This window comes from Abramis brama (assembly GCF_963993115.1).
Source record: "Abramis brama genome assembly, chromosome: 20".
In the NCBI taxonomy this organism is placed as follows: Eukaryota; Metazoa; Chordata; class Actinopteri; order Cypriniformes; family Leuciscidae; genus Abramis; species Abramis brama.
In genome coordinates this window covers 16,539,705-16,562,828 of record NC_139982.1, presented here as the reverse complement: position 1 = coordinate 16,562,828, position 23,124 = coordinate 16,539,705, and the positions used below count along the sequence as shown (strand labels likewise).

General features: G+C 38.5%; 1 protein-coding gene across 1 annotated transcript; it reads right to left on the bottom strand.

Annotated features, from left to right (window-relative positions):
* Nucleotides 1-1,513: 1,513 nt before the first annotated feature.
* Nucleotides 1,514-22,028, bottom strand: duox (dual oxidase; the record flags this gene model as incomplete). The annotated part of the gene is made up of 33 exons (XM_084095210.1): nucleotides 1,514-1,919; nucleotides 2,146-2,274; nucleotides 3,211-3,366; nucleotides 3,451-3,609; nucleotides 4,239-4,471; nucleotides 4,768-4,921; nucleotides 5,602-5,729; nucleotides 5,855-5,904; nucleotides 7,072-7,171; nucleotides 7,495-7,725; nucleotides 7,884-8,062; nucleotides 9,461-9,538; nucleotides 9,631-9,697; nucleotides 9,808-9,968; nucleotides 10,157-10,250; nucleotides 11,219-11,432; nucleotides 11,550-11,735; nucleotides 11,816-12,018; nucleotides 12,123-12,236; nucleotides 12,888-13,028; nucleotides 13,125-13,243; nucleotides 13,351-13,526; nucleotides 14,331-14,497; nucleotides 14,987-15,089; nucleotides 15,362-15,452; nucleotides 15,837-15,933; nucleotides 18,387-18,447; nucleotides 18,624-18,790; nucleotides 19,205-19,406; nucleotides 19,487-19,674; nucleotides 20,919-21,083; nucleotides 21,170-21,253; nucleotides 21,965-22,028. The coding sequence occupies 33 exons, from the start codon at nucleotides 22,026-22,028 to the stop codon at nucleotides 1,797-1,799; spliced, it is 4,584 nt and encodes a 1,527-aa protein (XP_083951336.1). The 3' UTR covers nucleotides 1,514-1,796.
* Nucleotides 22,029-23,124: the final 1,096 nt, after the last annotated feature.

Below are 23,124 nucleotides of genomic sequence, written 5' to 3'. Positions count from 1 at the left end.
CAATATTGTCCAAGCGTGATGTCCGGTCTAGGAAAATTGACACCTTCACTCTTTATTCTAATATTTTTAACATTTTGTAAAGATTTTTGTAATGCATATTGTGTAGTTGTGCTTGGAGTCAATTGTTTTATTTGTGAGAACACAGTGAAACATTTTTGTCCAGGCTGTTATACAAAGAAATTATGAACATATGCAAAAACCAGACAGAACAACAAAATATTAATAATGATTATGTTGTAGTCAACGCATTTTTAATTTATTTTTTGCATTGAAAAATAAAACCTGTAGCTAGTTTGCCTTTTTTGCTAAATAATTCTATCAGATGAATACCTTAATCAAGTTTCAACGATATTGTACAATTTCTGTTGTGAAATGAAATAATAATAAAACAGAATTAAAACTATTTTTTTTAACTCATGCATATATATAAAGTATTTTATTTTATTAGGGTCATGAATAATTACACCTTCCACTAAAAACTCAAGTCCACTAGAAATAGATCGATTGAGCAAATAATATCTAGTAATCGGGCAGCCAAGCCTTTCATATCTGAATTATTCTGAAAAGTTATTCTACAACTGTGCAATCAATAAAAAGTGACGTCCCTCAATCATCTCTCAATGCCTGCTTTTATGGGAAAACTGTTAAAAGTGTTGATATTATTATTATTAATTAACCATTTTAATAATATTTCCTAAGAAAAATTCATGCTCAATAGTCCAAAATGCTTTATAAATGAAATAATCGCAAAAAAATCTGTGTAGAAAAAAGTGTGTAGATTTTTTCATTATTAATCCATTCCTTATATAAATAAATGCATGTAAAACATAATAGACAGACCATCTGCCTCTGATACTTAAGAAAAATAAAGATTTCCTTTCTAAAATGAGGGAACAATTAGATTGTAAAATAAGTTGCCTTATTCCTATTATAAAATTAATGTTTGAAAATAACTGTATCTCCACCTTTTATAAATATATAACATAATATACCGGTAATATAATATAATATAATATATTACAATATAATATAATAAATATAATGTAATATAATATAAATCACTCACATACACATACACTAAAAAAATGCTGCCTTAAAAAAATGCTGCACAATCAACTTGGATGTTTAAGTAATTTCAACTTAAATTACATGAAACGGACTTTAAAAAATGAATTTTTGAAAAAAGTGAATCTTGTATAACTTTTTTTTATCAAAAAAAGATGAAAATGTCTTAACTTATTGTGATGAGTTAAATCAATGTTAAAACATATGTTGTCATAACTTTTTGATCATATATTTTTTTTACAGTGTAATACATTTATATTTTCCATGTTTAAAACCATTATACCAGCGACAGTGATTTTAAACAGTTTATTGCATCATGTGACAATGATAATGAGACTCAAATGACAACTACAATACAGTCAAAAATTTAATAATACTGAATTTATTGATCATCCATTATAGAAATGTATAACAAATGTACTTTTGCATTCAGACAGAGAGATTTAAAAATGATTAATTTAGCAGAACAAAATATCTTTCCTCTGGCAGTAATCAATTTCTTTGAATGAAATACACCCCTAATATGTTTGTTACTAAAACTAATTTGTGATTTGATGACTGCTTTATAATTCTATTTTACCAACTAGAAATGTTGACTGTAAAACAGCTAGAAAACTCACACTGGCTGTTTTAAAAGGAATAAATGAGTCCAGCCCTTATAAAATGAATAAATATTGATTACTAAATGATTCGCTAACAGTTATTCCTTAAATAATTCACACATAGACGGTCTAGAAGTTCTCATAATGGTGAAGAAAATGTGTCTGGTCACGTTTGTTCATTTGCTGGCAGGCCTTCTCGACATTCTTAGTCAGACCGGGAGGACCACAGCTGAACACGCCGATCTTTTCCACCTTTAAGCAAGAGTAGAAAGAACCGCTCATGAATTGCGTACGTGAGGTTGATACAATTGCCACATTGATTAAATTAGATGACTTAATAACTTAAAATAAAAATGACTTCCTTCACAGGATTCCATGCAAATCACAGATATCTACTGATACTGGATGATTAGAAAAATGTAACAGTGAGAGTTTAACGGAAAAGCTGTAATTTAGGGAAATGAACTCTCTTTCTGACCTCTGGATGAACTTCCTGTAGCGAGCTGAGAAAAGCCAGAAAGGGTGGGCGACCGAAGTGTGTGACGGACCGCAGGCCGGTGAACAGACTCCTGTTCCGCACCTTCTGAAAGTGCCGCTCACAAACATACTTGAAAAGAGAAAGAGAAAGAGAAATAACCAGACATGACTTCATAGCTGATGCTTTAAATTATGTCACAGTAGTTTAGTGGAACGGATAATAACCATATAAACCAATTGTGTTAAGTCATAAACTCATTCTCATATAAACACAATGGGCCCTATTTTATGGATCTAAGCGCATGGTCTAAAGCGCACGGCACAAGTTCACTTAGGTCATGTCAGAATCCACTTTTGCTAGTTTAACGACGGGAAAAATGGTTGGCGCTCCCGGCGCATGGTCTAAAAGAGTTGTCCCTATTCTCTTAATAAATAAAGGGTGTATTTTGGGCTTTACGTGCAATAAACCAATCAGAGTCTCATCTCCCATTCCCTTTAAAAGCCAGTTGCGCTTGCGCCATGGCGGATTTGCTATTTACATGGTGGAATTTGTAAGCGTTAAAACTGAACGCGTCTCTAGAGAGGAAACGGATCTGATCGTGCGCGAGGTTAAAGCACACAAGCAGAACATCTACAGGACAAGCCGGATTCACCATATCTTTATGTACACAATATTAATGTTTTACATTGTAATCCTTTTATTTTTAATATTTGGCTAGTTTGTGTGCTGCTGCGCATCCCACCGTGTGTAATAATCAGAGTGTATGTGCGTTGTGGACCCGCCTATAGGCGCACATTACTCGCGCTCCTTAAATAACAAAAAAAAATACTGCGCCATTGACTTTAGACCAGGTTTCAGTTGGTCAATGACTAAGTCTATTTGAGTGTCCTCAAAATAGCAACAGTGCGCCTGAACACACCTCGTTTTCAGACCAGCATGCCCATGGGCGCAAATGCATTTGCTATTTAAACAACGTGGCGCAGGACGTGAAAATGATAAGTGCGTCGGGCTGAGACTAGCAAAACACACTTGCGCCGGGTGTATCATAGGGCCCAGTGGGTTTACCAGCATGGTGGTGCGGAGATCGAATTTCTCAGCCAGCTGTGTGATGTAGATGTGCACTGACACCAGCTCCTGGCCGTCCATGTCCTCCACCTCTCTGATGATGTCAGACACCCACTCGAACTGACGCTGGGTCCGTGTCACCCAGATAAAGTACACCTGGAGCCGGAGGACACGCGTCTTTTAAAACTTCAATCAAGGGACGTTCAAAAAATATATGTTTAAAAAAAAAGGAAACTGTACCTTTTTGCACTGACATTTGACCTTGACTGAAGATTTGAAGACCAGGTCTTTTAAGATGGAAGCGAAGGGTGTGACTCCAATCCCAGCACCCACCAGCACTGACACCTCATAGTCTGTCCACTCCTGGTGACCCTCCCCAAACGGCCCGTCCAGATACAGCTGTGTGCGAATTATTGTTCAATTTAAACCATATACTTTTACATTTATATTTATACACCTCGTCGGGCATTAACCCTTACATAATTTATTACATGGCTTGGTTGAATTCTAATGTAGAATGCGGTCTGTTATTTCTTGATAACAGACCGCTGCTAAGTATAACACTGTTGCCATGAAAAGCAGAGCGTTGCTATGGACGCAGGATTCTAACCGTAGAGACGGAACGGACTATTTTCTTTAGCGGAAGCAATACAATCGTTTTTAAATCAAAAACTCCTTTTTAAATCAATATTTTGTGTCAAATTATTGATTTATTTGGCGGGTAGCCATGTAATAAGCAGGATAATGTAGAGCGAGGCGGTTGTTACAGTGAATACAACCCCTTCAGGCTGATTCAAGACTGTCCTGACAGTCCTGTCGCTATAACAACCGCCTCGCTCTACATTATCCCTTACATAACTAATGTAATATAATATAATAAAAATTGTGGCGTGTCTGGCTTGGGCATTTTACCTTAAGGAAGTACTTCTACCTGATCTGATCCATAAAAATCATTTTTATTGGCATAACCATGTGCATTCCGGTTTATTTCCATCTATATAATCCAAACATAAACTTTCCATCCTTGCCTTGGGATATCCTACAAGCTCCTGGAGTTTCTCAGGGGTGTAGGCCTCTCTGAGTTTGCTGGTCCAGGGTCCCACTGCACGGATATGAAGGCTGAGGGTCTCCTCGTGGGGTGCGGAGGTCAGGGTGAAGGGGTGGTACTCATCCGTGCCCAGCGCCAGGCATGCGATACGTACCCACTGTCCCGAGCGGTAGACAAAACCTTGAGGACGCTTAAACTCCAGGTATGTTACATCTGCCAATTCAAAGGAATTGAGAAGCGGGTTTGTTGTTACCTATCGTTGTTACCTCAGAATAACTGGTGATTTTAAACGTATTTGACAACAAAGATGTGATATGACAGGTTTGTGCGTGTATTATATCATTTTGAGACTTGAGATTCCCTGTTGTGAGATGCTGTATGATTTCACAGCCAGAGCAATTAGGAGTGACACTTTACAGCACATGACAGAGCGCTGTGTGCTCGGGCCCTGGGAGACTCGCAGATAAAAGAGCTTTGTGCTGTATCTGCTGAGTCTGAGTGTCGTCTACCTGAGGGCAGCAGCTCGGCTTTCACCACTGGGATCTCCACCTTCTTCCTGTTGAGGCTGATGAGCTTGTCCAGGAGGAAGAGGAGGCCCGGGGGGATCAGGTAGATGTGGAAGCGGGGCTCCTGAAGGAGGCCGTAGCTGCCGTGGATCACCGTCTGTCACAGGAGACGAGAGAAAGGGGGAAGTCAGATGTGGAACTTTCTCACAAAACGAAATGAAATAAAACAAAACAAAAATCAAACAAACAAATGAATTATTGTTGCTGTTTCTTTTTATTTCAAAACTAAAAATGACATTCCCAGTCTTTTTTAAACAAAACAAAACACAAAACAAAACAATCAAACAAACAAATAAAAATAACATTCCCAGTATTTTTTATACCTTTTTTTTTTTAAATAAAATGATTTATGGTAATATTTTTCCATTGTGGTTTAATAATGTATGCATTAAAGAGTATTATTAAATATGTTCATATTAATGGATACACTTTGTTTCGACAGTAGACTATCGAAATGAAGTGTAACCGTGTTAATTTGTCCTCAACGTTCTAAAATTTCGTTATAGTTGTTCAATGATACAGTAAATTGCAACTTTGAGGGATTGTAGTCTTGATACAAACATTATTAATTTTGTCCTCTTCACCTCAAGTCACACACAAAAAACATTTTTTCAGGACAAGCAAATAAACAGTTGAAGTGTCTAACAAAAAGGCAATTAAAAATCCTACAGTGGCCCTACACTGTTATTTTATCCATATTTAACATTATTTTTCTCAGTACACAATACTGAACCTCAGACACTCATGAAACTAGTGGTGTCTTTTTTTCCCCCTCACCAGGACATAGACGAGCACATAAAGGTGGTGTGTAATCCAGAATCCTCTAAAGCTGATGCGTCTGAAATAGTGTGAGGCGAAGACGTACATAAAAGCAAAAATCAGCAGCAAAAGGACCCCAGTGAGACCTGACAGAAAAAAAGAAAGAAACCCAGAGGTTTACAAAGAACACACAAAACATACATCCACAAAAATAATACATTATTAATTGATTACTGGTTATATCAAAACAACTTTGAATTGGCAGCCATACCAGGAACTGTCTTGAAAAACCAGAAGGTCCATTTCAATGGAAGCTCAGACCTGCAAATGATCAACACACAGCATTAGTTTATTAATAGTCTATAATCTGTCTGTCTGTCCATCCATCCATCCATCCATCCATCTATCTATCGTATCCATCTGTCTTACCATCCATCCATCCATCCATCCATCCATCCATCCATCCATCCATCTATCTATCTATCGTATACATCTATCGTATCCATCTGTCTTACCATCCATCCATCCATCCATCCATCCATCTATCTATCTATCTATCGTTCTATCGTTTCCATCTGTCTTACCATCCATCCATCCATCCATCCATCTATCTGTCTTACCATCTATCTATCCATCCATCCATCCATCCATCCATCCATCCATCCATCCATCCATCCATCCATCCATCTATCTGTCTTACCATCCATCCATCCATCCATCCATCCATCCATCCATCCATCCATCTATCTATCGTATCCATCTGTCTTACCATCCATCCATCCATCCATCCATCCATCCATCCATCCATCTATCTGTCTTACCATCCATCCATCCATCCATCTATCTATCGTATCCATCTGTCTTACCATCCATCCATCCATCCATCCATCCATCTATCTATCTATCGTATACATCTATCGTATCCATCTGTCTTACCATCCATCCATCTATCTATCGTTCTATCGTATCCATCTGTCTTACCATCTATCTATCTATCTATCTATCTATCTATCTATCCATCCATCCATCCATCCATCCATCTATCTATCGTATCCATCTGTCTTACCATCCATCCATCCATCCATCCATCCATCTATCTATCTGTCTTACCATCCATCCATCCATCCATCCATCCATCCATCCATCCATCCATCCATCCATCTATCTATCGTATCCATCTGTCTTACCATCCATCCATCCATCCATCCATCCATCCATCTATCTATCGTATACATCTATCGTATCCATCTGTCTTACCATCCATCCATCCATCCATCCATCTATCGTTCTATCGTTCTATCGTTCCATCCATCCATCCATCCATCCATCCATCCATCCATCCATCCATCCATCCATCCATCCATCCATCCATCCATCCATCCATCCATCCATCCATCCATCCATCCATCCATCCATCCATCCATCCATCCATCCATCTATTTTATATGTCAAGATCAATCCAATACTTCAATCAATAATATGAATTACCCATTGTTGGAGAACACTCTAGGAAACAAGCAGGCAAGAATGCTGAGGTCACTGATGCAGAAAATGTAAACGTTGACCACATGACCCATACTGTGAACAACTATGGCACAAAAATACAATTTAAAGAAATAAAAGAATGAATGACCAAATATCAAGTGTATAATTATAATGAATGTATTACATATCACTTTGAGGAAGTTACAATACACAATGGAACTTTGAAACCTGGTCATTAAATGTAATCATTGAGTCATATATGCCATAAACTAACACAAGACTTGGCGGACATACAAATTTTTAAAGCAACAATATGGTGATATAAGTTCCATTGAATTGATTATGTAGTCATTTTTTTATGTGGCACAGTAATTAAAGTATTCCTAAATGGCGTTTTGCACGTAGAGGGAATTTTTCTCCCCTGACCTGAGAGGATGACAGCAGTTATAGCCATGTGGCGGTGAAGGTCAATGGCCGCATCGAATGGGATGTATCTGTTGAGGAAAGTCTCTCTGCACATGGTTATCAGGTTACGGCACACGGTGAGGAGCATGTAGGGAAACAGGAAGGAGATGGCGGCCGCAGAACCGCGAGACACAAGCACGCCCACCATGGAGGTCTCTGGGACGCCACTGGCGTGGGCCTGTAAACCATAGTCTAAAAACATCGCTATTGGTTTGCAACCGTTAGTGTGGAACTCCAGTGTCAAAATGCATGACCAATTCAACATGATCATAATAAATTTAAATGTACAATAAAATGCCTTAAAAATGTACAATACAACATTCAATGATGAAAAGAGATTGGACACTTACAGTAGCATCTTTCCAGTGCTAGTCCAGCTGTGATCCCGTACATAATGACTACGCAAATGATATGCCTCCTGTAGTTTTCGATGAAGCGCTTGAACTGCTGGATCCATTTCTTCACTGGGTTTCGGTTGTAGCGCTCTCTCTGAGGACTCGCGTACACCTTGGGGTTGCTTTGTCCAACTCTGGGGAAACTGAACATTTTAATTATGTGGCAAAAACAACATAGCTTTATTGCTCAAATTTTAAAAAGGCTACATTGGCACAGACTTTCAGCCTGTTCTGACTCGGGTCACTGTAACAGATTCGTGATTTTATCTGTATACTGTATGTGTATGTCTTGCTAGTTGGTAGGTTAGACTAGACAGACGGACAGAAAACTAATTAGACAGAATGGTGGATAACTGACTAGATAGACAGAATGCCAGATAGATAACTATCTAGATTGTTGTCCGCCTATCTGTCTGTCTAATTAGTTAGTTATATGGCTGTTTTTTGAACTAATTAGACAGACAGATAGGGGGATTACTAACTAGATAGAAAGACAATCAGAGAGATAACTAACTAAATTAGTCAGACAGATGGGTGGATAAATAACTAACTACATAGATAGACAGATAGACCGGTTTGAGGGGAGTGGTTAAGCGTTTCCCAACCCAAGTCCTCAAACCTACGTCATCAGGGAAGGTCCTCCAATGCAGAGGGGAGGGGCATTTTCAGATTTTGATTAAAGATTACGAAGCCAAACATTTTTTTTGTGTGGATTGACTTGCATGGATGAATTGTTCACCACAAAACGATCAATTTAGACAGCAATAAAGTCCAGCAAGATAAAGTTGTTTTATGCGAAACCATAGACCTTTATCTACAGATCAAGTAACATGATTAAGGTACAGCAATAAAGTCCAGCAAGATAAAGTTGTTTTATGCGAAACCATAGACCTTTATCTACAGATCAAGTATAATAATAGTAACATTGAATCATCTTGGAGAGAGTTTCATCGTGTTAACTGTCGTAACCGAACGCGACGTGCTGTTTGAGTGCTGAATGAAGAATGATTGACAGCCGCAGCTGAGGGAAACGTTTACGTGATCTTGAATTTAACGACTTAAATATTAATTTATATCTCACATTATACTATATAATGGCTTCAGAAGACTTATAATATTGTGCACGAAAACTTATGGTGCTTTATAATGTTTGTGTGCCTTTTGTGGGGCTTAACAATAACATTGAATAGTATACGCACAATATCGGATTTGGATCGGCCTTGTCTGACCGATACCCGATCCGCCAAAAATGGCAGTATCGGAGCCGATACCGATACTGAGCATCCCTAATAGAAAGTCAACTCAAGATGATGACGTTTAAAATGAAACCTGGCGGACATTATGTCACAGAATGGCATCAGTTCCCACAAATACTGATTGCCACATTTCTCAATAACCAACAAATGACAGGTTTCACAAAGGCTTAAATCTAACACCTAGCTGAGCTCCTAATGACCATACACATGTCAGAACATGTTGCATAATGCAACACATGCTCTAAAATGACCACGACAGATATATTATACATTAACGTCTTGGTCTGTCTTTGACGAAGTTCCTGGCCTTGCTCCCCCTCAGACCTGTGAGTAAGCTCTTCCACTGCTGAAGAACTACAAAAGAAAAACAACTTATCAGCTATGTTACAGAAAACTCATATGGCACTTTTTAAAATGAGTACAATGTTATATATTTATTACTTTACCCATTTTTCTTAATGAAAGACACTCGCTGTTGTCTGGCTAGTTTTTTCTTACCAAGTACTTTCATTCCTGAGAATACATGCACAGCAGTTTCAAAGAAAAATACCTCTCTGTTGAGTGTACCTATAATTATAGAGACATATGGGGGATTAGAGCATAAAGAAAAATATATCCTTCACCTTTAATATTGAGCTGAGCTGAATGGTCTCGCAGCAGAAAGTGAAAGTCCTCCCATGAGAAGGAATCTTTGTTGTAAAGACCAGCGGCCTGAAGCATTGCTTCTATGCCATCATCAGCCTGACTCTTAGATAGAGCACTTCCAGAGATATCAATGAAAGACCTGCACAAGAAAGGAGAAAATGCGTCTAGCAGAAATGAGAAATCTTTCAGAGGAACTTTATTGATTTATATCATCTGAATCTCAAAGTTATATATCATCTGAATCTCAAAGTTCAGGTGATTATCAAAAATTCTTCGGTAACTTTTTTCTTCAAGGCTCAAAAAACAGGATCTGACATCTGAACCGACCTGAGTAAGGAAGTGAACTCTTCCTTGGACAAGAAGCCATCTCCTTTGATATCATGCATTGAAAACAGAAGCTTAGACTTCTCCTCTGGGGTACCTGAATTTACAAGCCAAAAACATCAAACATTGGAACGCTCTTATCAACATAACATAATAACACTGTAAAACATTCTAACAACATGACCAGGTACCTTTGTAACATTGTAACACTGCAAAATTACAAAATTGGGTAACACTTTATTTTACAGTGTCCTTGTTACATATGTTACATGTACTTAATAACAATAAATTATACATAATTACAACTAACCCTCAACCAAATCCTAATCCTATACCCTAACTCTATAGTAAGTACATGTAGTTGCTTAATATTCCCCAGTACTTAAATATATAATTACACTGTAACAATGACACCTTAAAATAAAGTGTAACCCAAAATTGTTACATCCCAACAATGTAAGAAGGAATTTTTTTAGCATTTTAACATTCTAACACTGTTAGGATGTCACATTTTTGTAATTTTACAGTGTTGATGTTACAGTGTTACTATGGTAAATTCTACAAAATTACCTTGTCACATTGTTAGGATGTTACATTTTTACATTTTACAATGTAACAAGGCAACTTTGTATCATTGTAACATTGTGAAATTGTAACACTGTAACATAGCAAAACTATAAAATTGCAAAAATGTAACATCCTAACAATGTGACAAGGTAATTTTGTAGTATTTACCATAGTAACACTGTAACACCAACACTGTAAAATTGCAAAAATGTGACATTGTAACATTACACTGTAAAATTGTACAAATGTAACATCCCAACTGCACTGTAACACAGTCACATTGTAACAGTTTAAAATGGTACAATTGTAACATGATCCTAACAATGTAACAAGGTAATCTTGCAGCATTGTATCATCGTAACGTAACACTGTAACATTGTAGTGGTGTTAACTTTGTAGTTTTGTAAAATTATATTGTAACAACATTTATGGACCAGAGGCGATAAGTCTTAAGTTATTAACACTAAACTACCATATAAAAGATCTGAACAACCTCACCTGTCATGAAAATGACAATAACATCCAGGAACTCCTGAAAGGAAAGGTATCCGTTACCGTCCTTGTCAGCCAGTGTGAACATAGACTCTACAAAGAGCGAGTCGGGCTTCAGACCGAACACTCTGGCAAATTCAGCTCGCGTGAGCTCACACTGTAAAGCTTCTCGGGTCCTATTGCTCAAGTCTCCTGCATCACTTTTATTAATGTCCAAGACCTGGAGTCAAAAAAGACATGTAAGATGCTACCTCTCAACTCTGTCACACATTGCCAGTGGAATGAGGACAAAATGACCTTCAGACATATGAAGAAACAACAGAAAGTTATGTTATACCTTTGAAAAAGCATGCTTGAAGAACGTCTCCACAATCTGTTCCCTCTGTTCTCTGGTCACTGCATCTCTAAGAATTTCTTTCTCACTCATTTCCATCACAGTTAGACTCTGAATTCTGCCGTCCAGCTCAGATCTCAGGTGATTTAAGAACTCTGACCTCTGACCAACGTCCTCAAAGAACAAAACCTTTCGGCCAGAAATCCAACTTAATGCCTTATTGAGCATTCGTTGCATGATGACAGCAGAATGAACTACCAAATTCTTACCAGATCATACTCTTTGGGGATCTTCAAGAGTAGAGAACGATGCTGATGGTCATTGGGTATTATCACTTTCAGATGTTCTTGTTTGCTGAAGCTGTGAGAGCTGAGAAGAGAGCCGTTCTCATCAAAGGTCTGGAATACTTTCTTCTCGTTGAACGCAAGAGTGACTTGTCGGGGTGCCGTATTGTGCCCCAACCACTCTTTGGCTGAACACAAAAGTGAAATCAGACACCAAAAAACCCACCCCCAGAAGTTAATAAACTTCATTGGCATATCAGGCCAACATGACATTGCAGGTGATGTTACTGACCAGAAGTTCCATGAGCAGGTTCCTTGTGTTCTGTGGAACCTTTGAGCTTCCTTTGGAATCGTTTGTATCTGGCTGTCCGAACATGAGCAACTGCACAAGCTACTATGTAGCTTACTGTCGAGAGATCAGAAAAAGTATGTGTTGAAAAATGTTTGGCTGGCATATGCATTATATTAACTAACACGTAACTTGTGACATTTTTTTTTTACAAAAAAGTTAAAGAAAAGTAAATAAAATATATAAATAAATAAATAAATAGTTTTTTTTTATTTCATAACATGTATAACATTCCCATCTTTTTTGAAACAAAATATTAAAATACATGATTATTATTACATAAAATACTTTTATTACGTTGTTGTTTTTTCCCGGATTAAAAAATAAAATAAAAATACATTCATACATAAGTACTTTTATAATTCCAGATCAAATACAATTGCCTGAAGTAAATACATGAGACTGTAATTCAGTTATAGTTTAAAGGTGCAGTTCGTAATTTCTGAGAAACTGTTGATATTTTAAATCACCAAAACAAACACGCCCCTGCCCAAAAGGACCACACCCCTATCTTGATATCCCCGCCCCTAAATTCACAAACACGCTATGCAGCACAGGCACCACCCCTCTCATTAGTGGACACGCCCCTTACTGCTGATTGGCTACAAGTGTGTTTTGGTGCTCGGTCTGATCCACTTTCAGCCCTGTTTCTCAAAAATCGCTTACTGCATCTTTACTGCATACAAGTAAATTATGAATGACACTGACCAACAGGAAACAGGAACAGCACCACCACTGTTACGCCAAAACCAGCTTTGCTGCTGTCGTCAAAGTAACTCACAGAGACGGCCTTTGTGCAGGGGTGAAGATCGGAGGCTCTGACTGGATGAGGCTGGGGGCAGGGATCACCTGTACAAAAAGCCCAAAATAAACAAATCATGACTTCTCAATATTATTTTTTTATGTGTGTGTGGAATATGTTGATGCGTGTGGGTTGTTTATTACCGTCCACCCAGAAGAACGCGTTCTTTTGAATGTCGCCCTCCTCTGCACTGGTGACGTCCAGAATGACATCATGAAATGTGGTGTTCTGTATGGCTTGGATCTCCGCCTCAGTGAACAACCTGAGAGAAAGCAGCCGATACTTAGCCAGAAATACCTTTTACGTGTACTCGTCTGACCAAATTGACATGGTTGTTTTTTATGTAATCATCGCCAGAAATTTTCCCACCCATTTTGTCTGTTCTCAAACCAGAAGCGATCAGCATTCCTTATGCGTTCAAACTGGTCCAGGATGATGGCAGAAAACACTGGACCTGGTCCTTCCTGTGTTTCTAGTAGGCCACCCACAAACAGCTCTAGTCTGGAGGTGTCGTTCTCATATAACTCTGCAAGCTCCCTTAACAACTGAAAAGCAGTGAAAAGAGATGTAACTAAAGAGAGAGAACATTTTGGCGTTTGCAAGTGCAAGCAACGCCGCCACAATAAAGGGGGTTTGGGCTAATTGTTATTAAGATGTTTGCTGATCGTTCAGGCCATTAGGAGCTTTCGCACCGTGTAGTTCTCGGAACTAGTTACCAGGGTGATTCCCAGAGATCTAATGCTTCCCCTAGGAAGAACCATGCCGGAGCCTGATGCTCCCATTCTTCGTGTTCATTAGTTTATGATCTGTCTAACAGTCCTGTCTAATACATTATTAGATAGAACTGTTATACATAGAAAGTAGACAGTAATGAAAAGGTATTAGTGTATGCTGTGTGGTTGATGCCCAATGTCGCTAGCTGCGCAGAAATACATAATCATGTTTCGCTTGGTCCCCTCAAAGTTGTGTTGGATTTTTTCCTCAGTGTAAAGGTCAAGAGGCCCATCTATCACTATTTTCCATGTTTGTAGAGTTAGTTAGTGGAGTAAATATATAGGCTATAATCTGTGTGTACACAGCTTTTTTTAAAATGGCGGGTGCTTGTGTTTCGCGTGCGTTCGGCCAATCAGCGTACACTAACATCACTGGTAGTTTCTATAATGCTGGATTAGACCCTACTCTGAAGTAGGAGCTAAATTAGTTCCCCCGAAAGGAGTTCCTAGAACTAAAATCGTTCCCATTTCCTGCGGTGCGAACACGCCAAAATCCGCGTACTTTCGCCAATAGTTCTAAGAACTATGAAAAGGTTCCTCCGGTGCGAAAGCCCCTTTTGATACTCTAAACAGCACCTTTGTGTTATTCAGTTTAGGGTTGATCTCCTCCCAGGAGTTAACCGGCCGCATGTTGAGGGCCGCTCTGATCTGGTTATAACTCGGCAGCCCAAAATCACGCCCCCTCTGGATGGATAAAGCCACTGCATCAGAGCGTGAGAACCGCAAGGGGCCGTACATGTAATCTAATGAAGAAAAGGAATAGAGAAGATGAATTAACCAATAGATCTTGATGTCAAGCATACACAAAATTTATCAAAATGGACCATTCTTGTTTTAAAAAAACAAAAAATACAGTATTTAATATAAATGATTTATCATTGCACATCACTTTTTAAAGGGACAGTTCACCAAAAAATGAAAATCCCTTTAATTAATGTGCCCTCATAATCTTTAATCAAAATAACTTCCCCTCCCTCTTGCAGTATAATTTATTCTCTTCTCTGATGATGTGTTTTCTGGCATGAGGGCGGAGCAACCTGTCACTCACATGAGATCCACCAATAGCAAACCACAACCATCCAATCAATTCCTGATGGACATCAAGCCCCGTCCTATATTTTTTCTTGTTCGAGAAGCAATTTCACTTGGAAATAAGTCACAATATAAATAATAAAAGACTATCGCAACTTCCGTTTCATGCCCACTTTCAATTAATCAAAAGAAAAACCAACCTCTCAAATCCTCGACAATGACGTTGTCCTCGCGCTCAGTGATCTGAGAAGCCATGCCCATTATTAGCTCATCTACATCCTGACTGGACTGCAGGTTTGGATTCTAAAACATATATAACTAGATATAAAATATAACTTAATGATATATTAATGTTATTATTGTTATTTAATCAGTTTAACTGAAATAATTTCTAAACATTAATTTCTAAAAAATTGCATTTAATTAGATTGATAAATAAAAATTAATTATACAATATATAATAAATAAATCTTTTGGGACAAAATCAGGCAAAATTTTAGTACCAAGCCACCATGCATGAAATTTTAATTATATGGTCGCATAATCCAAACCAAACCCTGTCTGTTATGACTCACATTTCGGTTCCAGAAGGTGTTGCATAAACGCAGGCCAGGAGATTTACTTGCATCGTTGTTCACAGCTCTTTTGTAGTGACACGCCCTGTTTCTGAATCCCCAAAATCACATTTCAACACAATTACAGATACAATTGAGGATTTTGTATGTATGTACACTAACTTTCTATTCATTGACATATCCTGGAAACAAACGTATTTAGGAGCACAACTGTTTTCAGCACTGATAATAATAATAAGAAATGTTTCTTGAGCATCAAATCAGCATTTTAGAATGATTTGACTGGAGTAATGATGCTGAAATTTTAACCAAAACCATTTTTAATGGTAGTGTAAGTAAATGTAATACTTTAAGATTTTAATAGAAATACTTCAATATTATTATCAACAGTGGTTTGTAACAATAACTTTAAAAAGGCTTTCAACATTCAACTGATGAGGTGCATTTTACAAAAGTGAATAATTGAGAAATGTACCTTTTATACACACCAGATGGCGCAAGAGTCAGTCCAAACCTCACAGCAGCAGCTTCAAACTCAGCAGAGATCCCTGGATCAACATGTTTCTGATAACCTGTAGAACGACAGAACGAAATGACATGCTTGCAATCTGTTAACCTGTAATGACGTAAATGCCGACTGCATGCTGTCATGTTACGCAAACCATAAGAGATATTTTAACAAACCACAAATTAGCCAACCTTTTGACTTGCGCATAAGGTCTCCTCCCGTTTGCAGCATATTCTGCCCTCGAACCACCCATTAAACAGGAAGAGACCATCTGACCCATGTCAAGTGATCAGCCAGAGTTCATTTTGTTCGATATACCACAATAATACATATATATTCTATAGAAACTCTGCTCTGATTGGACAGATGGCCTAGTCTGTTGTGATTGGTCTACTCTGCTCTGATTGGTCAGATGGCCTAGTCTGTTGTGATTGGTCTACTCTGCTCTGATTGGGCAGATGGCCCAATTTGTTGTGATTGGTCTACTCTGCTCTGATTGGTCAGATGGCCCAGTCTGTTGTGATTGGTCTACTCTGTTCTGATTGGACAGATGGCCCAGTTTGTTGTGATTGGTCTACTCTGCTCTGATTGGTCAGATGGCCCAGTCTGTTGTGATTGGTCTACTCTGCTCTGATTGGTCAGGTGGCCCGGTCTGTTGTGATTGGTCTACTCTGTTCTGATTGGACAGATGGCCCGGTCTGTTGTGATTGGTCTACTCTGCTCTGATTGGACAGATGGCCCGGTCTGTTGTGATTGGTCTACTCTGCTCTGATTGGTCAGATGGCCCGGTCTGTTGTGATTGGTCTACTCTGCTCTGATTGGTCAGATGGCCCAGTTTGTTGTGATTGGTCTACTCTGCTCTGATTGGTCAGATGGCCCGGTCTGTTGTGATTGGTCTACTCTGCTCTGATTGGTCAGATGGCCCGGTCTGTTGTGATTGGTCTACTCTGCTCTGATTGGTCAGATGGCCCGGTCTGTTGTGATTGGTCTACTCTGTTCTGATTGGTCAGATGGCCCGGTCTGTTGTGATTGGTCTACTCTGCTCTGATTGGTCAGATGGCCCGGTCTGTTGTGATTGGTCTACTCTGCTCTGATTGGTCAGATGGCCCGGTCTGTTGTGATTGGTCTACTCTGCTCTGATTGGTCAGATGGCCCGGTCTGTTGTGATTGGTTTACTCTGCTCTGATTGGTCAGATGGCCCAGTTTGTTGTGATTGGTTTACTCTGCTCTGATTGGTCAGATGGCCCAGTCTGTTGTGATTGGTCTACTCTGCTCTGATTGGTCAGATGGCCCAGTTTGTTGTGATTGGTCTACTCTGCTCTGATTGGTCAGATGGCCCAGTCTGTTGTGATTGGTCTTCATTATCACTTGATACACAGAGATATGAACAGTAACAATGGTGTCAGTTTTATCATATCTATTCAAGCCCGAGTCCTTTCTACATTCACAAACAGCTATATTACACACTAGCACACTAGGGGTGCGCCAAAATATCGATATGGCGATATCTCGCGATATTTTCTCCCGCGATCGATTCTCGATGCGCTCTTGCCAAGTATCGATATTAAAAGCCGTTAGGGCGGGCGTACACGGTGCGAGTTCGGACACTCGGGAGGTCGTGAGATCAGTTTAACTGATAATCGCGTCAAAGCAGCTGGTACAAGGCACGACTGTCCTGCATGAATTTTATCCCGAGCCGGCAGCAATCACGTGGGCTTTCGCGCTAAACTGTCATGTTGCGAATGGGAGAGAGAGAGAGAGAGAGAGAGAGAGAGAGAGAGAGAGAGAAAAGTGTGTGTGTGTGTGTGTGTGTGTGTGTGTGACAGTGACAGTGTATGCGCACGCTGTATGGTTGCTGCCACTGAGGTATAGTCCCATCGACGTGGTTGTGTATGATTTGGCAACAGGGGACAGCTGGTGAAAAAACATGTTTAAAAATTATCGGGAGGTCGGGAGGTGCTTGTAACGTGCTCGGCTCGGCTTGTAATTCCTCTCACACGCTGCGAGCCGCGACCATGCGAGCATCACCGATTCCACTCGATTTCTCCCGAGTGAAAAAAATCATCTGCAGCAAAACAAAAATAGTGTCTGTGACTGTTTTGTTGCAACTGATAAGACACAAGTTGTTTTTGTTATTGTGTTTCATCCAAAAACGAAATGGAGATTCATTTTCCTAATTAAAAAAAAAATCTTTTTATTTCTTAAAACATGATATATTGTGAGTTATTACTGATAATATATCGATTATCGCAGTATCGCCATATCGTGATATTATCGGTATCGTGAACAATGTATCGCGTATCGTATCGTATCGTGAAGTACCCAGTGATTCCCAGCCCTATTACACACTACATGGACGATATCTGAAAAAGCATATTAGGGGCACTTTAATGTGATATGTGAGTGGAAGTGAATGGAACTTAAATTGTAGTGTGACTTTCAGTAGGTGTGTCATCTGAGACTGAAACAAACCACAGATTACCTGAGCACGTGCACATTCACACACACACAACTCACCTGGATAGGAAGACACTTGTTTTCCCAGATAGGCCGGAAGCCACTCATAGAATGCGATATTCTGAAGAAAGACAAAACACATACACCTTAAATCCTAAAATCTAGACCAATGTCCCTATATTCATAACCTAGTTTTTAGAGGAAATGTGAAGTGAAGGATACTGCGGTATATCCCTCCAAATTGGCAGCTGTGCTGTTACATGAAGTGAGTCAGTAATTGAGGACTATTTGCTTTACCTGTAATGTGGCAATAACCCTCTTTCGGGCATTTTGGAAAAGCTCTTCGTCTGACCAAGAGGGGTGTTCCTTGTACAGTTTGGAGGCCAGGTAATTATGGTAACGAAACCAAATAATTCCCTCAGTGACCGAAAAGATGTTCTCATTGGCCCAGGCATTCCCGAACTCTGAGAACACACAAAACGTGCACTTGAAAACCACAACATGCAACATTTTCATGAGCTTCTTGCAATGCACTTAAGACATTTGAGTAATAAAATAACACTTTATTAAAGGGTATACATAACAGAATAAAAATAAGTAATAAAACCATACAATATTGTGAAAATACAGTAATCAAATAAAACATCTAAAGGGGTTTAAGTCACTCCGCCCTGTATCACGTACTTTATTGCATGGAGGAAACTATGGTTTACCATGGTGCATTTTTGTAAGGAATCTTTCAAGAAAGAATGACTAGAAAATAGTTGATATTTCAAGTCTTACCAAACCAAAATTTCCTGATTAGCCATGCAACTACTTGTTGTGTGGTGATAAATGAATGTACTACAACTTTAAAAAGTAGCTGTTCCATATCTCACCATAGAGTTCCTGTGAGCCGGGACTTGTACTACTGGGGTCTGGCGCACTCCACATGAGGTAACCACTGCTAGTACGCCTGGGCATGTCCTGTGAGGAGCCTGAAGCCAAGAGTCCTTTGGAAAACATTCTCAAGGCATCACACCATGAGCTGGAAGATCCATAGATGGAGCTGCCATCTATCCACGCTGTCACGTGATTCACCTGAAATGAATTATGGGTAGATCAAAAACTCAAAAGGCCTATTCCAAATCTCCTACAGTCAATTGTGACTACATGCGCACCTGTGTACGGGGATTGTTGGGACTTTTGCCCGTGCTCGGGTCCCACTCTGCTCTCTGGAACTGGAGCAGGACCGGTTGTGAGGAGTTGGAGCCAAAGACGGGATCTTCTTTTTGGACTTCAATATGCATGAACTCAGGTGGGCAACCAGGTCTACGGGATTCTGAGATCTCAGACCACACATGGTAACCTAATGTAGTAATAAAGAGCATGTGTTAAAGTGGCCATCGGAACCAAATTCTCCTTGACCTTTTCAATACCAAGAAAACATCTTTTGAAAATAAGCTGCAAAACCCTGGGAACCTCTGCAATCACTAGCTACGTTTACATGCACCAAAATGATCTGTATATTATCGGATTGATGGCTCAGGCTGAGTGAAAACCCTAAATGTAAACAGATAGATCAGAAAGAAATTTAGATTGGATTGAAAAGTGTAGTGTACAGTGGCGCTGTAGCGTGGAGGAAGATTAGGACGAAAAGTTCCCATTCATGTAATTGCATGGAAAAGAGTGACCAGTATAATCTCGTAAATTGCGAGAAAAAAGTCATAATTGTGAGAAAAAAAGTCATAATTGTAATATAAACTTGCAATTGGGAAAAAAAAGTAAATACATAACCTCATAATTGTGAGATATAAACTCGCAATTGTGAGAAATAAGTCATAATTGTGAAATAAAAAAAACTCGCAATTGCAAGAAAAAAGTCATAACTGTGAAATATAACCTCGTAATTGTGAGGAAAAAAGTCAAAACTGTGAGATAAAAAACTTGCAATTGCGAGAAAAGAAGTCTGAATTGTGAGATATAAACCTGTAATTGCGTTAGAATATTTATGAGATTAAAAACTTGCAATTGCGAGAAAAAAAGTACGAATTGTGAGATAAAAAAATCGCCACTGCGAGAAAAAAGTCATAATTGTGAAATATAATCTCGTAATTGTGAGAAAAACGTCAAAATTGTGAGATATAAACCAGTAATTGCGTTAAATATTTATGAGATTAAAAATTTGCAATTGCGAGAAAAAAAGTCAGAATTGTGAGATAAAAAATAAATAAAATAATCACAATTGCGAGAAAAAAAGTAAGAATTGTGAGATCAAAAAATCGCCAAACAGAATTGTGAGATTAAAAAAAAAAAATCGCAATTGCGATAAAAAAGTCAGAATTGTGAGAAGAAAAATCGCAATTCATGAAAAAAGTCGTGAGATGACAATTGTGAGATGACAATTATTATTGTTATTGTGAGTGGCAGTTATCTTTTTTTCATTTTTTTATTTCATGTTGGAAACAAGCTTCCATACTTTAAGGTAAATTACACTCAGGATGCCTTTACTGAAATGGAATCTTACTGAAAATGTCTTGAAACTATAATTAAAGAGCTGGCTGTGTCTCAATCAACAGGCTGCACCTAGTTTAAATGAAGGAAGACACTCACCGAAGGCCAGGGAGAGAAGAGTTCTGTTCTTGTATGACAGGAGACCGGATTGTCCACTCATGGCCGTGTTGCTTATCTGGCGGGGGTTGGGCAGGTGCGGTTCCTGTCGGGGCAGATAAACTCCATCCGTATACTGCGCCGGCAAGAAACGGACCAGAGCTGCATCTGTAGGGGCAACATCCTGATGTTTAGAAAAAAATATGTCTTACATTTTTTTGTAAAAAGCATAAAAGAAGAATTAATTCACTCACCAGCAGCCCCTCGATCATGATATGCCAAATTATTGTACCACCCATCATACCTTTGAATTTCCCAGGTAATGGCAGAACTCGCACCTGTTTGGTTCAAGATCAAAGGGAGTTTGGCAACACTATAATAACTTACATGAATAAGTCATTAACAAACATTATATGATGATTCACAGTACTGCATGTTCATTCAGTATGTTCTTTAAATACACATACTTTTTTTATCTAGGACTTTTTAAAATCTAATTTACACCCCAAAACTTACCAACGTTAAAGTATAGTTATAGTGTAAAATGAAGGAGAAAAATGCAAAATTCTGCTCTATTTCTAGGGCAAATAAAAGCTCATGTGACAATGAGACTTTTCTACACTGCTTATTTATTGCGAAATAGTTTTTTTAATTAATAACCTTTAAGCACAAATCTTACTGCAACACTTCATAGTAAGTTTCACGAATAAGATAACTGATATTATTATGTAACATAATGTTTAACAAATGTTTAGTCAACCAATAGCTAATGAATATTCAAATTGCTGGAAATGCATGCATTTTCCTATTTAAACAGAGTGACCACTGCTTCTATATATCATTTTTCTTTATAATAATAATAATTATTTTTATTTTTAACAATACACATTGTATTATTAGAATTAAAAAAGAATATAAAATATTAAAGAGTGATGCAAGGGGGATCAAATTTATTTTTATATATTCAAAATAGAATAGATTAGACAGACAGATAGACAGATAGATAGATAGATAGATAGATAGATAGATAGATAGATAGATAGACTCACCAACAGCTTGACAGAGAACAGACAGTGCAGTTAAAGTCCTCCAGATCACCTCACATAAGCCCATTCTTGCAAACCAATGAAGCACCTCTTCGCCCAAGAGCACTTCACTTCAGACTAGAGAAAACACTAAGTGCTGTGAGTGTAAAAGTAGACCCAGCTTACCTTAAGAATGACAAAGCATGGACCTCGAAACAAATATTAAGGCAATTAAACAGAAAACACAGTCACACCTGTCTTTAGAGAACAGCAGACCTCGCCTGTCAGTAGATCGAATGGCAGTGAAAACAAAAGGAAGAGTCTGAGAGTGACGGAATGAGAGTCCGACCCACATCCACACCTGACTGTTTCGCACTGAGTTTACGAAGCAGGGCTGGTCATGAGCGGTTGACTCCTTTTTCTGGAAATACCAATCAATGCAAATCAAAGCTGTTATTAGGAAGCGCGATCGTTTAAAAGATGAGCGCAGACCGGATCATCTTATTTCCAGGACTCATATTTTCCCGTCTTGTTTTACGGCTGTCGTTGCGTCCACAGGTGAGTTGCAGTGCGGCATTGTGGTTGGGTTGAGATTTGTAAATGTCTGTTAAGCGGCATCTAATTCTGTCAGACTTGGAGAATAAGAGAATAAATTTATGATAATCAAAATGTGCGTTTACCTGGACGGACCTACCTAAGCGGCATAACGGGCTGTTATAGCCTATGAGTAGCGTTTTCTGTGTTGTAGGCTAGGCCATATATTTAGCATATTTTAAGTAATTGCATAGATGTTTTAAAGATGGATCATATTCATAAGTGCGAAAATGTGAGAAGGTGATGGGTTAAATGATCGGAGTTTGACCCCCGTATTTAATTTAAATCCTCCTGGAAGACAATTGAATTTGGGAGGTCTAAAAAGAAGCCTACATTATGAGCCTCTCTCTCTCTCTCTTTTATTTTATTATTATTTTTACTATTTGTTTCAACAGGATTGAACTAGCCTATGCCTAATTTTTAATTTTTTTACATTTTAAATTTTTAGTAAAAAAAAAAAACATGTATAAAACTGGACGTTTAGCGTTCAGAGAATATTCATAAATAACTTTTTTTATAACTTAATTCGAACATTAGCAAAACATTCTTACAAGGGAAATAGCTTGCAAACTGAGGTAACCAGCAACACA